Source organism: Bombyx mori, chromosome 24 (assembly GCF_030269925.1).
Source record: "Bombyx mori chromosome 24, ASM3026992v2".
NCBI lineage: Eukaryota > Metazoa > Arthropoda > Insecta > Lepidoptera > Bombycidae > Bombyx > Bombyx mori.
The window spans coordinates 11,578,223-11,590,283 of NC_085130.1; the positions used below are offsets into that span (position 1 = coordinate 11,578,223).

Genomic DNA, 12,061 nt, shown 5'->3' on the forward strand with positions numbered 1-12,061 from the left:
AATGTGTTTGTTTTAATAAAAATTGCACTTAGTAATTCTTTTTATGAAAATGAGAATAAGTACCCTCACTAATACACTACAGTTCATAACTAAGTTGCTATTTTATTAATGAGCGTTCATAAATTAGGGTATTTCACATCTGTATGTGAGCAGAACTGCTAATCTACCAGACAATGTGATCTTGAATAGAGCATTATTTGGGCACTGCACAATATCTGGGGAATGTGGCCGGTCAGGTAAGATGTCCCATTTGAAGCCAAGTCTCATTGTGGCTGCCCAGCACTCCTTAATCACATTAATCGATAGCCATACATTTACCCAGTGATAGTTTGGTTCAATTCCAACAGCTTATAATAAAAAAAAACATCAATGTATTTGAATGTATTTTTTTATTTGTAATTTTTTTTAACATAACTTTGTTTAACGTAAATCTTGGAAGACTTGTACTAGGTAAATATAAATGCCCCGGGATCTGGACGGGACCTGCAGCACGCAATGATTGCGTGCTGCGGGTCTCGCCTGCGAGGGAGATGCTGGACTTCCACCGGGCGCGTCCGTAGGTGGCGGATCACGGGATCCTCTGGGCGACATTCCCAGAGGTATCGTCCGATCTTTTTCGTTGCAAGGATTCTTAGGTTTAGGTCCTAGGTTTAGGATTAGGTTTAGATATAGGTTAAGGTCCTAGGTTTAGGATTAGGTTAAGGTTTAGGTTTAGGATTAGGATATTTTAGCTAGGCTTTGCAACGAAAGAGATCGGATGACGCGGACCAAATCAGCACTAGGAGGAGCGGAAGGTCGGCGCCCTCCACACTCTTCACTAAGTGAAGAGTGCTCCTTCTGGAGAGTGCAGCTTCCGATGGCACCGGTTTGCCGGCATGCCGTGAGCGGTGGCACTCTGTGCCCCGTTGTCGTGGAAGTGAGCCGGCGTTGCATTTCTGTGACTGCTGGCCGCTGGTTGCCATGTCCCCGGCTTCGGCTACAGGGGAGCGCCCCTCAGATATGGGGGGTACCGGTTCGCCGGCGTGGCTCCGTGGTTGCTCGTTTCGAGCGTCGGGCGGTGGTCTACCGAGTTGCCCTGGGCATTCGGTGGGCGACCGGCCAACCCGTAATCCCCACTGAGTGGGGGGCGGTGACCGCTGCCGCAAGGCACGGGGTCGCGAGGACGTAAACCTCTATAAAAAATACCCCAATCCCAAGCTCCGATGCCTGGCGAAGGGATGAATGGCTGGAGAGAGTTCAGTCCCAAGGGCATCACTCGATCCCAGGGGACCAAACCCCTGGTTAAATAACAAAGGAAAAAAAAAATGAAAATGGACAATTGCAAACAGATATTACCCCAGGAGGGTACCTCTCGCTCAGCGGGAGGAGAATCCCTCCGTGCCTCTGAGCAATCGGAGGCACGCTGCCCCTCGTATTCTGGGGGGGGCAACAATTGCCAAGAGGAAGGCGGCGGCAGCACGAGCCGCGAAAGGGAGAGGATCCCACTCGTGCACCCCGAGCGCTGTGACAGTGCGCTCTCACTGCGCTCGACCCAAAGCTCCGCAAGGGGCTGCGTGTCGAGCGGTCGGGAGTCGCCACTTTTCGTCCACGACAGCGCCGGACTTTTCGTCAGTCGGAACCAGGCTGACCCGAGAGCTCGAAGGAAGCGGAAGTCGGTCAAACGACCGGCGGCTCCCGCTCCCTCCGAGTCCTCGGAGGTGGAACCCGCACCTGCCAAGTTCCTGGCAGTCGAGGAAGGGCTGGTGAATGCTACGGCGTTACCCCCCATAGGATGCGGACCTGCACGAAATTTGACGGTGACCTACGGCGAACCGGTTGTCACCACCCCGGTGCGGACCAGTGCCTCCCGCTGTAGGGATGCAGCTCATGTGAGGGAAGGTGAGGTTGAGCGACTATCCCGCTCCCTCGTCAAAGAAATGGAGGCTACGGATCCACGGGGGACATTCGTAGTCTCGAAGGAGATTGTCTCCGCGGTGGCGACCAAGTCGGGCTCGTTGAAGGGCACATATGTGCAAGCCCTGAACCGCGTGGCCACCGCCGTGGAGACACGACTGGACGATCTCCTAAAACGGACAAGCACGGACGAAGTGATTAGCCTGCGGTTGCAAATGGAGCAACTGCAGGCACTATACACTTCCGTCCAAGTAGAAAACGCGGAGCTTCGTGCGGAGAGTGCTCGGGTGCGGGAGGAGATGGCCAGGATGCGTGTGGTCCTTGACGATGTCGTGGGATGCCAAGGCAGCTCGGTCTCTCCGCCACCCGTGCCCTCACCGCAGGAAGCAACGGATAAAGACCGCGAGATAGAGGAATTAAAGAGGTGTCTCGCGATAATGGAGGCCCGCACGTCTACGGTGGAACGCGCAAGGCCTCCACTGGCGCACGAGCGGCCTGTGCCCACAAATGCGACAGCGACCGCAGTTGTACCAGCGCCCACGGGGGCTGCAGCCAAGGTGCGTATGGCACCCGCCACACGAACGGTGCGCAGCTCTCGTGCACCGGCCAAGCCCGCTGGACGACGAACGCCCGCCCAGCCCACGAGGCCCCAAGCCGCGGCTTCTGCCCCGCCCCAGGCCGCTGCTTCTGCCCCGCCCCAGGCCGCTGCTTCTGCCCCGCCCCAGCCTGCCAAAGTGGGGCCTGGCAGAAGCCGCAAAAAGCGAGAGAGGGGCGTGAATGCCGCTGAGACGGCGCAGATCCCCCAGCCCCGCCCATTACCTCCTGCTCCGTCCAACATGGATGAAGCCTGGAACACGGTGGTGAGGCGGGGGCGAAGGAAGGCTGCAGAGCCAAGCACCCGAACCACCCCTGCGGTCGCCTCCCCTCAAGCAATGGGTCGAGCGACGACTGGGGGAGGGAGAAAAGGGCGCAAGGTGAAGAAACCGCGCGCCCCACGGTCGGCAGCGGTCGTATTAGAACTGCTGCCGGCTGGCAAGGAAAAGGGCCTCACCTATGGGGAGGTGATGGCTCGGGCGCGCGGTAGCGTCGACGTTGACGCCATAGGTGTGGAAGGGGGACTCCGAGTCCGGCATACGGCCAGCGGGGCTCGGCTGTTGGTATGTCCTAGTGCTGACTCCGGCGCGGCCGCAGACAGACTGGCAGCCCGGCTTCGCGAAATTCTGCCGGACCCGGAAGTGGTGCGCATAGATAGGCCTGTCAAGATGGCGGAAGTCAAAGTGACGGGCCTGGATGAATGTGCCACTAAGGAGGAAGTGGCCGCCGCTATTGCGTCGCAGGGCAACTGCGCCCTCGCACAAGTGAAGGTGGGGGAGCCTCGGAGTTGTTACTCTGGATCTTTCACTGTGTGGGCGCGTTGCCCTGTGCAGGTGGCCACTCTTTTGGCCACGCCTCCACAAGGTCGGCCCGCCGACTCGCCGGGGAGGCTGCGCGTGGGCTGGGTGATAGCCCACGTGCAGTTGCAGGAGGCACGTCCATGGCGATGCCTCCGGTGTTTTGGCACCGGTCACGGCCTCGCCAAGTGCCCATCGGCTGTGGATCGCAGCGGACTTTGCTTCCGTTGCGGTCAGGCTGGGCACAAGGCAGCCTCTTGCAGCGCCGCCACGCCACACTGCGTGTTGTGCGACGCGGCGAAGCGGCGGGCCGATCATCGAGCTGGAGGCCCGGCCTGCTGTTCCGCCCCCTCTTCCACAAAGAGGCGGCGTGGCGGGAAAAAAGAGAAGAAAAAGGCAGAGAGAGAGCCGGCTGCACGTGAAGCAGCCGGCCCGTCAGTTCCCGCCGCGGCCGTCGAGTCGCAAGGCGGGACGGAAGACGAGGGAGCGATGGATGTGACACCTCAATAATGGGTCACGTCCATCGCTTCCTCCAAGCGAATGTGAACCACTCCGCCAGGGCGCAGGATCTCCTCGTCCACACCATGGCGGAGTGGTTCATCGACATCGCGATCGTCGCGGAGCCATACTTTGTACCTCCCGACCGGGAGGATTCCTGGGCCGGAGATGTCGATGGCTCTGTGGCGATCGTGATGCGACAGTCGGCGGCGTTACCCCCCCTTGGAATGGTGGCCAAGGGACCCGGGTACGTCGTAGTTAGGGTCGACGAAACCGTCGTGATCGGGGTGTACTTCTCTCCGAACAGGAGTCTCGCCGAGTTCGAGCAGTTTCTGGGTGGGCTCGAGGCGTTGATCCATCGCTTCGAGTCTCGCCCGTTGATACTGGCGGGGGACCTCAACGCCAAATGTACGGCGTGGGGTTCCCCTCGCACGGACTCACGCGGCGAGTTCCTGTCGGAGTGGGCCTTCGCGACCGGCCTCTGTCTTTTGAATAGAGGTTCGGTCGCGACCTGCGTGCGGTGGAATGGGGAATCACACGTGGACGTCTCGTTTGCGTCCTCATCCGCCGCGCGCCGTGTCCTTGGCTGGCGTGTCCTCGAGGGGGCGGAGACGCTCTCGGACCATCGGTTTGTCCGATTCGAGCTCTCTGCTTCCAGCTCGTTGAACGCGCCGGCTGAAGACGCCCGCGGCGAGGAGGAGCTCCCGCGTAGCGCTCCCCGATCATTCCCACGATGGGCACTGAAGCGCCTGAACAAGGTGCTCGCGGTGGAGGCGGCCACAGTGGCCGCGTGGGCGCCGATGCCCGCGCATCTAGTGGACGTGGAGTCGGAGGCCGACTGGTTCCGGGGTACAATGCGTCGCGTCTGCGATGCTTCGATGCCCCGGATCAGCGGTCGCGCTCCACGTGGTGGTGGACGCCCGAGATCGCACTCCTCCGAGAGGAGTGCGTGCGGGCGCGCCGCCGAAGCGCCCGCCACCGCCGTCGCCGCCTTCGCGATGCGGACTTCGCGGAGGTAGCGGCCCGCCTGCATGCCGACTGCCGTCAGAAGCAGGAGGCACTGCGGCGGGTCATCGGCGAGGCCAAGTCTCAGAGCATGAAGACGCTCCTAGAGACGCTCGACCAGGATCCCTGGGGGCGCCCGTACCAAACGGTCCGCAAGAAATTGCGGCCGTGGGCGCTCCCGGTGACAGAGCGTCTCCAGCCTCAGCAGCTGCGGGAGATTGTCTCCGGGCTGTTCCCACGGATGGAGAGGGACTTCGAGCCCCCCTCCATGGGCGCGCCGCCACGGGGTGATGTGAGCGGTGATGCCCCTGCTGAGGTGGTCCCTCCGAGTATCTCGGAGGAGGAGATTCGTGCGGCCGTGTCGAGGATGCGGAGGAAGGACGCGGCCCCCGGCCCTGACGGTGTTCATGGTCGGGTCTGGGATTTGGCCTTCGGTGCCCTTGGGGACCGGCTCGTGCGGCTCTTTGAAGCCTGCCTCGAGTCGGGACGGTTTCCGAAACAGTGGAAGACGGGCAGACTTGTTTTGCTGAGGAAGGAGGGACGCCCTGCAGACTCACCTGCGGGGTACCGTCCAATCGTGTTGCTGGACGAGGCGGGAAAACTGCTCGAGCGAGTGGTGGCCGCCCGCATCGTCCAGCACTTGGCGGGGGTGGGTCCCGATCTGTCAACGGAGCAGTTCGGATTCAGGGAGGGCCGCTCGACCATCGACGCGGTGATGCGCGTGCGCGCCCTCTCTGATGAGGCTGTCGGCCGGGGCGGGGTTGCACTGGCGGTGTCCCTGGACATCGCCAATGCGTTCAATACCCTGCCCTGGTCGGTGATCGCAGGGGCGCTGGAGTATCACGGCGTCCCTGCGTATCTCCGTCGGCTGATCGGGTCCTACCTCGAGGACAGGTCGGTCATGTGCACCGAGCACGGTGGGGCGGTGCTCCGCTTCCCCGTCGAGCGCGGTGTCCCACAGGGGTCGGTCCTTGGCCCTCTCTTGTGGAACATCGGCTACGACTGGGTCCTGCGGGGTGCCCTTAGCGCTCCTCTCCCGGGTCTAAGCGTAGTTTGTTACGCGGACGACACCTTGGTCGTGGCCCGGGGTAGGGACTTGCGCGAGTCTGCCCGTCTTTCCTGCGCGGGGGTGGCCTTCGTCGTCGGCAGGATCCGAAGGCTGGGTCTGGAGGTGGCGTTCGATAAATCCCAGGCCCTGTTGTTCCACGGGGCCCGGAGAGCGCCGCCTCAGGGGGCCCACCTCGTGATCGGAGGCGTTCGCGTCGAGATCGAGGCGACCGGGTTGCGGTACCTCGGCCTCGTACTGGACGGTCGTTGGAGCTTCCGTGCTCACTTCGAAAGATTGGGTCCCCGACTGATGGCAGCCGCCGGCTCGCTGAGTCGGCTGTTGCCGAACGTCGGGGGTCCCGACATGGTGGTGCGCCGCCTCTACACGGGGGTGGTGCGGTCAATGGCACTGTACGGGGCGCCCGTATGGTGCCACGCCCTGACCCGTGACAACGTCGCAGCGTTGCGACGTCCGCAGCGCGCGATTGCGGTCAGGGCGGTTCGTGGGTACCGCACCGTCTCGTTCGAGGCGGCGTGCGTGCTCGCCGGGACGCCTCCCTGGGACCTGGAAGCGGAGGCGCTTGCTGCGGATTACGCGTGGCGATGTGATCTCCGCTTCAGGGGGGAGCCGCGTCCCGGCGCGGCGGAAGTTCGAGCGCGGAAGCTTCAATCTCGGCGTGCCGTGCTCGAGGCGTGGTCTCGCCGCCTGGCGGACCCCGCCTACGGGCGACGGACCGTCGAGGCGATCCGCCCGGTCCTCTCGGACTGGGTGAATCGCGACCGAGGACGTCTCACCTTCCGAGCGACGCAGGTGCTCACGGGACACGGCTGTTTCGGTCGTTACCTGCACCTCGTCGCCCGGAGGGAGCCGACGCCGAAGTGCCACCATTGCAGTGGCTGCAACGAGGACACGGCGGAGCACACGCTCGCGTGCTGCCCCGCTTTCGCGGAGCAGCGCCGCGTCCTCGTTGCAAAAATAGGACCGGACTTGTCGCTTCCGACCGTCGTGGCTGCGATGCTCGGCAGCGATGAGTCCTGGCAGGCGATGCTCGACTTCTGCGAGTCCACCATCTCGCAGAAGGAGGCGGCGGAACGGGAGAGGGAGAACTCTTCCTCCCTCTCGGCGCCGTGCCGCCGCCGTCGAGCCGGGGGTCGGAGGAGGGCGTTTGTCCAGCTCCGGCCCCTATGAGGAGGCAGTCTCCTCCCGGTGATGGTCACGGGGCGACCTAAGGGGGCTGAGACTGCGCCGCACGCTACCGTCACTCTAGCGCGCTGGCACCAGGAGGACGGGACGACGCGTCGGCGGCTGCGGACTGCGATGCGGTCCGCATTTTCGTCGTCGCTGTCGTCGCCGAACACTGTGGAAGAGCAACCCGGTCGGCGGTGTATCGCGTTCCGACCCGGCAGGCTGGTTCTGGCCCAGCGGGGTATCCCGGAACACCAGCGGCATCGCCCGGGCGGCCTGAAGGGCCGCCGTACCGCGGAGACTGACGTCGTTGGTCGTCGACTATCGCCTCGACGACCCGTCGGTCGGGCGTCCTCGGGGTGGCGCCGCGTGTCTGGTTGTAGTGTTGACCGCGGGAACCCCCCTACTCTGACCGGGTTTTGACCCCGGACGGAGATCGGACGCCGGGTGTAAGAGTGCAGGGGAGTCGTTTAGTGGGTGGGCCCTAAATTCCTTGGGCCCGCGGTCTGCTCTCAACACCTGCAGATCGTTGAGTCTCACATACCCCGCGCGCCCCCTAGGCGCGGGGACCTCGTAGGAGGTTCGGCCCTCGGCCCGGAAAAAAAAAAAAAAAAAGGTAAATATAAATGCATTACAGTCAAAATCTGTTATAACGACATCGAAGGGACTGTTCATATTCAGTCGTAAAAACCGATAGTCGTAACAACCGGTGATGTTTAATGTGTATCGTGCAAGTTTTGGTGCATCTTGTGTATAGATAAGTAACAAACTAACTGAAGAGATATGAAGAAGCAGGCTTTGACTCTAGTGCATGCACGTATTTTGTTTTTAAGAATTAGAAAAGACCCTACACTAAACTAAATCCTATTGTTTTCTTTCCTGATTTTAATAGCCATTGAAGACAAATGTGGATACCTATTCAAATTGTTTACAATACAGCTTAGCCGGTCGTTCTAACAGATCTAATTCTCCAAAATATTAGTTAAATGTGGTTGTTTTATGAGGTATGTCATTACTAGCAATGTCATATAAAGCAATGTTTTTAATAAGGCGGTCATATAGCATTCAGCCGGGACTTTTGTTCTCGGTTATTAAAACCGGATGTTGTTCTAAACGATGTCGCAATGAACGGTTTTGACTGTATGTTTTGTTATTTACAAGGCATATGTTGCATCTATTTACTTATCGATACCTACCAACTCCACAATAAAGAATTTGTTGTAGTGTAAGTGTAACATAAATAATTTCGGTGGCGGCGCGGCCCGGTTTATCAGAATCTGACAGAGGACCTCACTTTAAGAGAACAAAGCAGTTGACGATAATAAAATGGACTGAGATCTCGTTGTTTTTCAAGATTTCAAAATAGAATGGGGAATCTTTTTGAAAAGTCGTCCCTAATTTTAAAAAACATGATATTAAGCCGACATCTATCATCAAGACATCTAGTTACAATGATACCAATACTATAATGTTGAGTACCTATTTCTAATATCTGAAATCTCGGTATTTGTTATTACTGACCGAAAAAGCGTAGCATTTGGTTAACATTTCGCCGTAAACCTCTGTATGTCCTTGCCATTTGTGTTCGGACCATAAATATTTTAAATAACCATATTCCAAACAGCATCTGCATCTCCCGAAGTACGTTTTCACTTCAGTTTCCATTTTTTTATATTATTAAACTACAATTCGCTTTGTGTGAGCAGCTATTGATCAACCCAGACATTAAAAAAGAAAATCAATTATTAAAGAAAATGTTAAAGCACGGTTTAACAATTTCCAAAACATACACTGACAGCACGCCATTTTGATAGACTAGTTATAGGTAATAGGGCTTTTCTCGAAGAGAAAGGCAATCGAACTAAGCCATACAGCCAATTCTTAAGTTTTACATTTTCATATTCTAGTTTTATATTTCAAGGCAAAAAAGCCAATACTTAGGATTCTTCATTTATTTATTTTCAAATCCGTGTAAACGTCTCGTCAAGTTTTTGCAAAAATAAATACTTTTTCATAACCCACTACTCCACAATGTGCTGGAGTCCATGTGAATTCAACAGTGATATTTTGATTATGCAAATCCGTTCATAGCTTTTTAATATGATACATAGTTTATTCTATTGCTAAAGCAATTATTTTACAGGTTGGATAAAACTGACATATTGTCACTGACGATAAGCCATTGCTTCAGTTTTCTGGCACATATGTGTTCTTTTATATATTTCAAGGCATGCAATATAGCAATTATTACTGATGGTAGGACCTCTTGTGAGTCCGCACGGGTAGGTACCACAGCCCTGCCTATTTCTGCCGTGAAGCAGTAATGCGCTTCGGTTTGAAGGGTGGGGCAGCCGTTGTAACTATACTGAGACTTTAGAACTTATAACTCAAGGTGGGTGGTGCATTTACGTTGTAGTTGTCTATGGGCTCCAGTAAGCACTTAACACCAGGTAGGCTGTGAGCTCGTCCACCCATCTAAGCAATAAAAAATAAAAATCAAAAAGTCTTCTTTAGATTTAAGGTCATTATATAAAGATATACGCATAGCGCAGAATTTACTTACAAATGTATATTCTTATCAAGCTCATTTAACAACTGCTTTGTAAATGTTATATTGCTCAACAAACGCCATAAAATTCGAGAAGTGAAGACGAATGAAGGGGTATTTTGGAGAATTAATGGAATAAGGAATAGTTTGGGAATGCTGAATTTTTCGCAGTAGTGCATGATGTGAAATAGCGCACAGCTTAAGAATAAATTTAAATTTTAAAACGCCATTTTGAGATAAAAAGTTATTTATTTACTAGCTGTGCCCGCGACTCCGTTCGCGTGGAATAGCGACTTTGGGCAGCAGTTTTAGGACATATCTTTTGCTTTATAAGCACCGTCATTTGGGTCTTTAGAAAAATCTAATTTAAAGTAATGCTTCTCTATACACGACATAGACGTATAGCCATCGGAGATCAAAGCATACAAGTTGCTAACATGTGACAGAGCTACATAACCGTGTGACCGAGTTGACTGTGTGAAAAGCAGTTGACACTTATATCTACACCCACATCTTTTAGCGTCTGACCTTGGGCTTTATTTATTATCATCACGAAGCATAGACTCAATGGAAACGCGATCGGTAGGGAGTTGTGCTTCCCGTTATTCTAGTGTCTCCCGAGACCGGGCAAGCTTTTGTTGTCCGAACTCTCTGAGAGCTCAGACGGATTTCCCTATCAGTAAAGGTTTGAATTGAATTGAATTTGAAATTTGATCGGCAGTAAGACGTGTTTCTCGTTCTTCAAGTGTCTCCTAAAACCGGGCATATGCTGATTTGCTGTCCAAGCCCTCTGAGGAGCTCAGGCGGGATTCCCTATCAGTGAAAGTCTCAGACTCACGCGATAGTGTATAAGATTCACGATCGATGGACAAACTTGCGTCACGCTGTTCCCTGTTCACCCTAATTCGAGTGGTCTTTTTTTGAGAACAATGTGAACTCAATCGAGGTTCTCGCTGAGCCGAAGTTTCTCTAACACGAAACCTCGCCTGGCATTCCTGAGATGTAGTGAGTATTGCCTCATGACCTGCTTCATATTTCTGTGATCGAACTAATTTCATCCTTTTAGCATTCCTGCTGCACTGGGAGAGGTTGCATCTTTTTTGAGACATTCTTACAATAAGTAGTACCTACTAACACAACGTTGTTTGGTAAACACGTACTTATCATAAAACTAAATTATAAATACTTACAGATTATTACACAGTTTAACTTTATTACAGTTTATTAATTATGAATAACTATTAAGTCGTGTCAACCTAATCTTTTAACTATAGAAAACAAACGTGCCTATTGGTTTATTTACTCATCGAGCTCTTCGTCGCAAGCGACGGGTTCTTCAAGGAAGCAGCGGCACGGCATCGGCGCGCCTTGTATAGGTACCCGCGCGGCTGCACAGACGTAAACAATCTACAAACGCCCAGCTACGTGATTCTTTAAATTGGCATAACTTTTTTATTTATGAACCGATTTACACGAAACAAACACTAAACGTTAAGTAAAGCTTGCCACAATAAATTAATGAAAACCACATTTAAATCAGCTGGGCTGTTTCCGAGATTAGCGTGCACAAACGCACAGAAAAACAGACAAACAGACACACAGATAAACAGACCAAAATCTAAAACTCTTTTTGGGTTCTATTGCGTTCATAAAGCCCCCTATAACAGTTTTCCTGAGATATCTTTCATGTACAGACAGCGACCAGTTACGATTTTATTATATGTATTGATGATGATTTAAAACTAACAGCCGTCAGTTGTGTTGTACTTTTTTTTTTTTTTTTTCGGGCCGGGGTCGTACCTCCTACGAGGTCCCCGCGCCTAGGGGGCGCGCGGGGTATGTGAGACTCAACGATCTGCAGGTGTTGAGAGCAGATCGCGGGCCCAAGGATTTTAGGGCCCACCCACTAAACGACTCCCCTGCACTCTTACACCCGACGTCCGATCTCCGTCCGGGGACAAAAGGACAAAACCCGGACAGAGTAAGCGGGTTCCCGCGGTCAACACTACAACCAAACACGCGGCGCCACCCCGAGGACGCCCGACCGACGGGTCGTCGAGGCGATAGTCGACGACCAACGAAGTCAGTCTCCGCGGTACGGCGGCCCTACCAGGCCGCCCGGGCGGTGCCGCTGGTGTTCCGGGATACCCCGCTGGGCCAGAACCAGCCTGCCGGGTCGGAACGCGATACACCGCCGACCGGGTTGCTCTTCAACAGTATGTTCGGCGACGACAGCGACGACGACAATGCGGACCGCATCGCAGTCCGCAGCCGCCGACGCGTTGGCCCGTCCTCCTGGTGCCAGCGCGCTAGAGTGACGGTAGCGTGCGGCGCAGCCTCAACCCCCTTAGGTCGCCCCGTGACCATCACCGGGAGGAGACTGCCTCCTCATAGGGGCTGGAGCTGGACAAACGCCCTCCTCCGGCCCCCAGTTGTGTCGTACAGCCCAACCTTAAGTTGGTTAAAAGTTAAAATATACTTTTTATAGACAAA

At 54.9% G+C, this 12,061-nt stretch overlaps 1 protein-coding gene across 5 annotated transcripts in view; it reads right to left on the reverse strand.

Moving 5' to 3' along the window:
* Positions 1-8,840, reverse strand: part of LOC101738572 (PR domain zinc finger protein 5) — a 35,332-nt gene extending 26,492 nt beyond the window's left edge. For 2 of the 5 annotated variants that reach the window (XM_012690831.4, XM_012690830.4), the window contains exon 1: positions 8,542-8,840. In XM_012690831.4, coding sequence (XP_012546285.1) covers positions 8,542-8,685 — 144 coding nt within the window. In that variant the 5' untranslated portion in view covers positions 8,686-8,840. The remainder of the gene's footprint in view (positions 1-8,541) is intronic. The other 3 variants (XM_021348335.3, XM_021348334.3, XR_009976477.1) reach the window with 2 other exon arrangements.
* Positions 8,841-12,061: the final 3,221 nt, after the last annotated feature.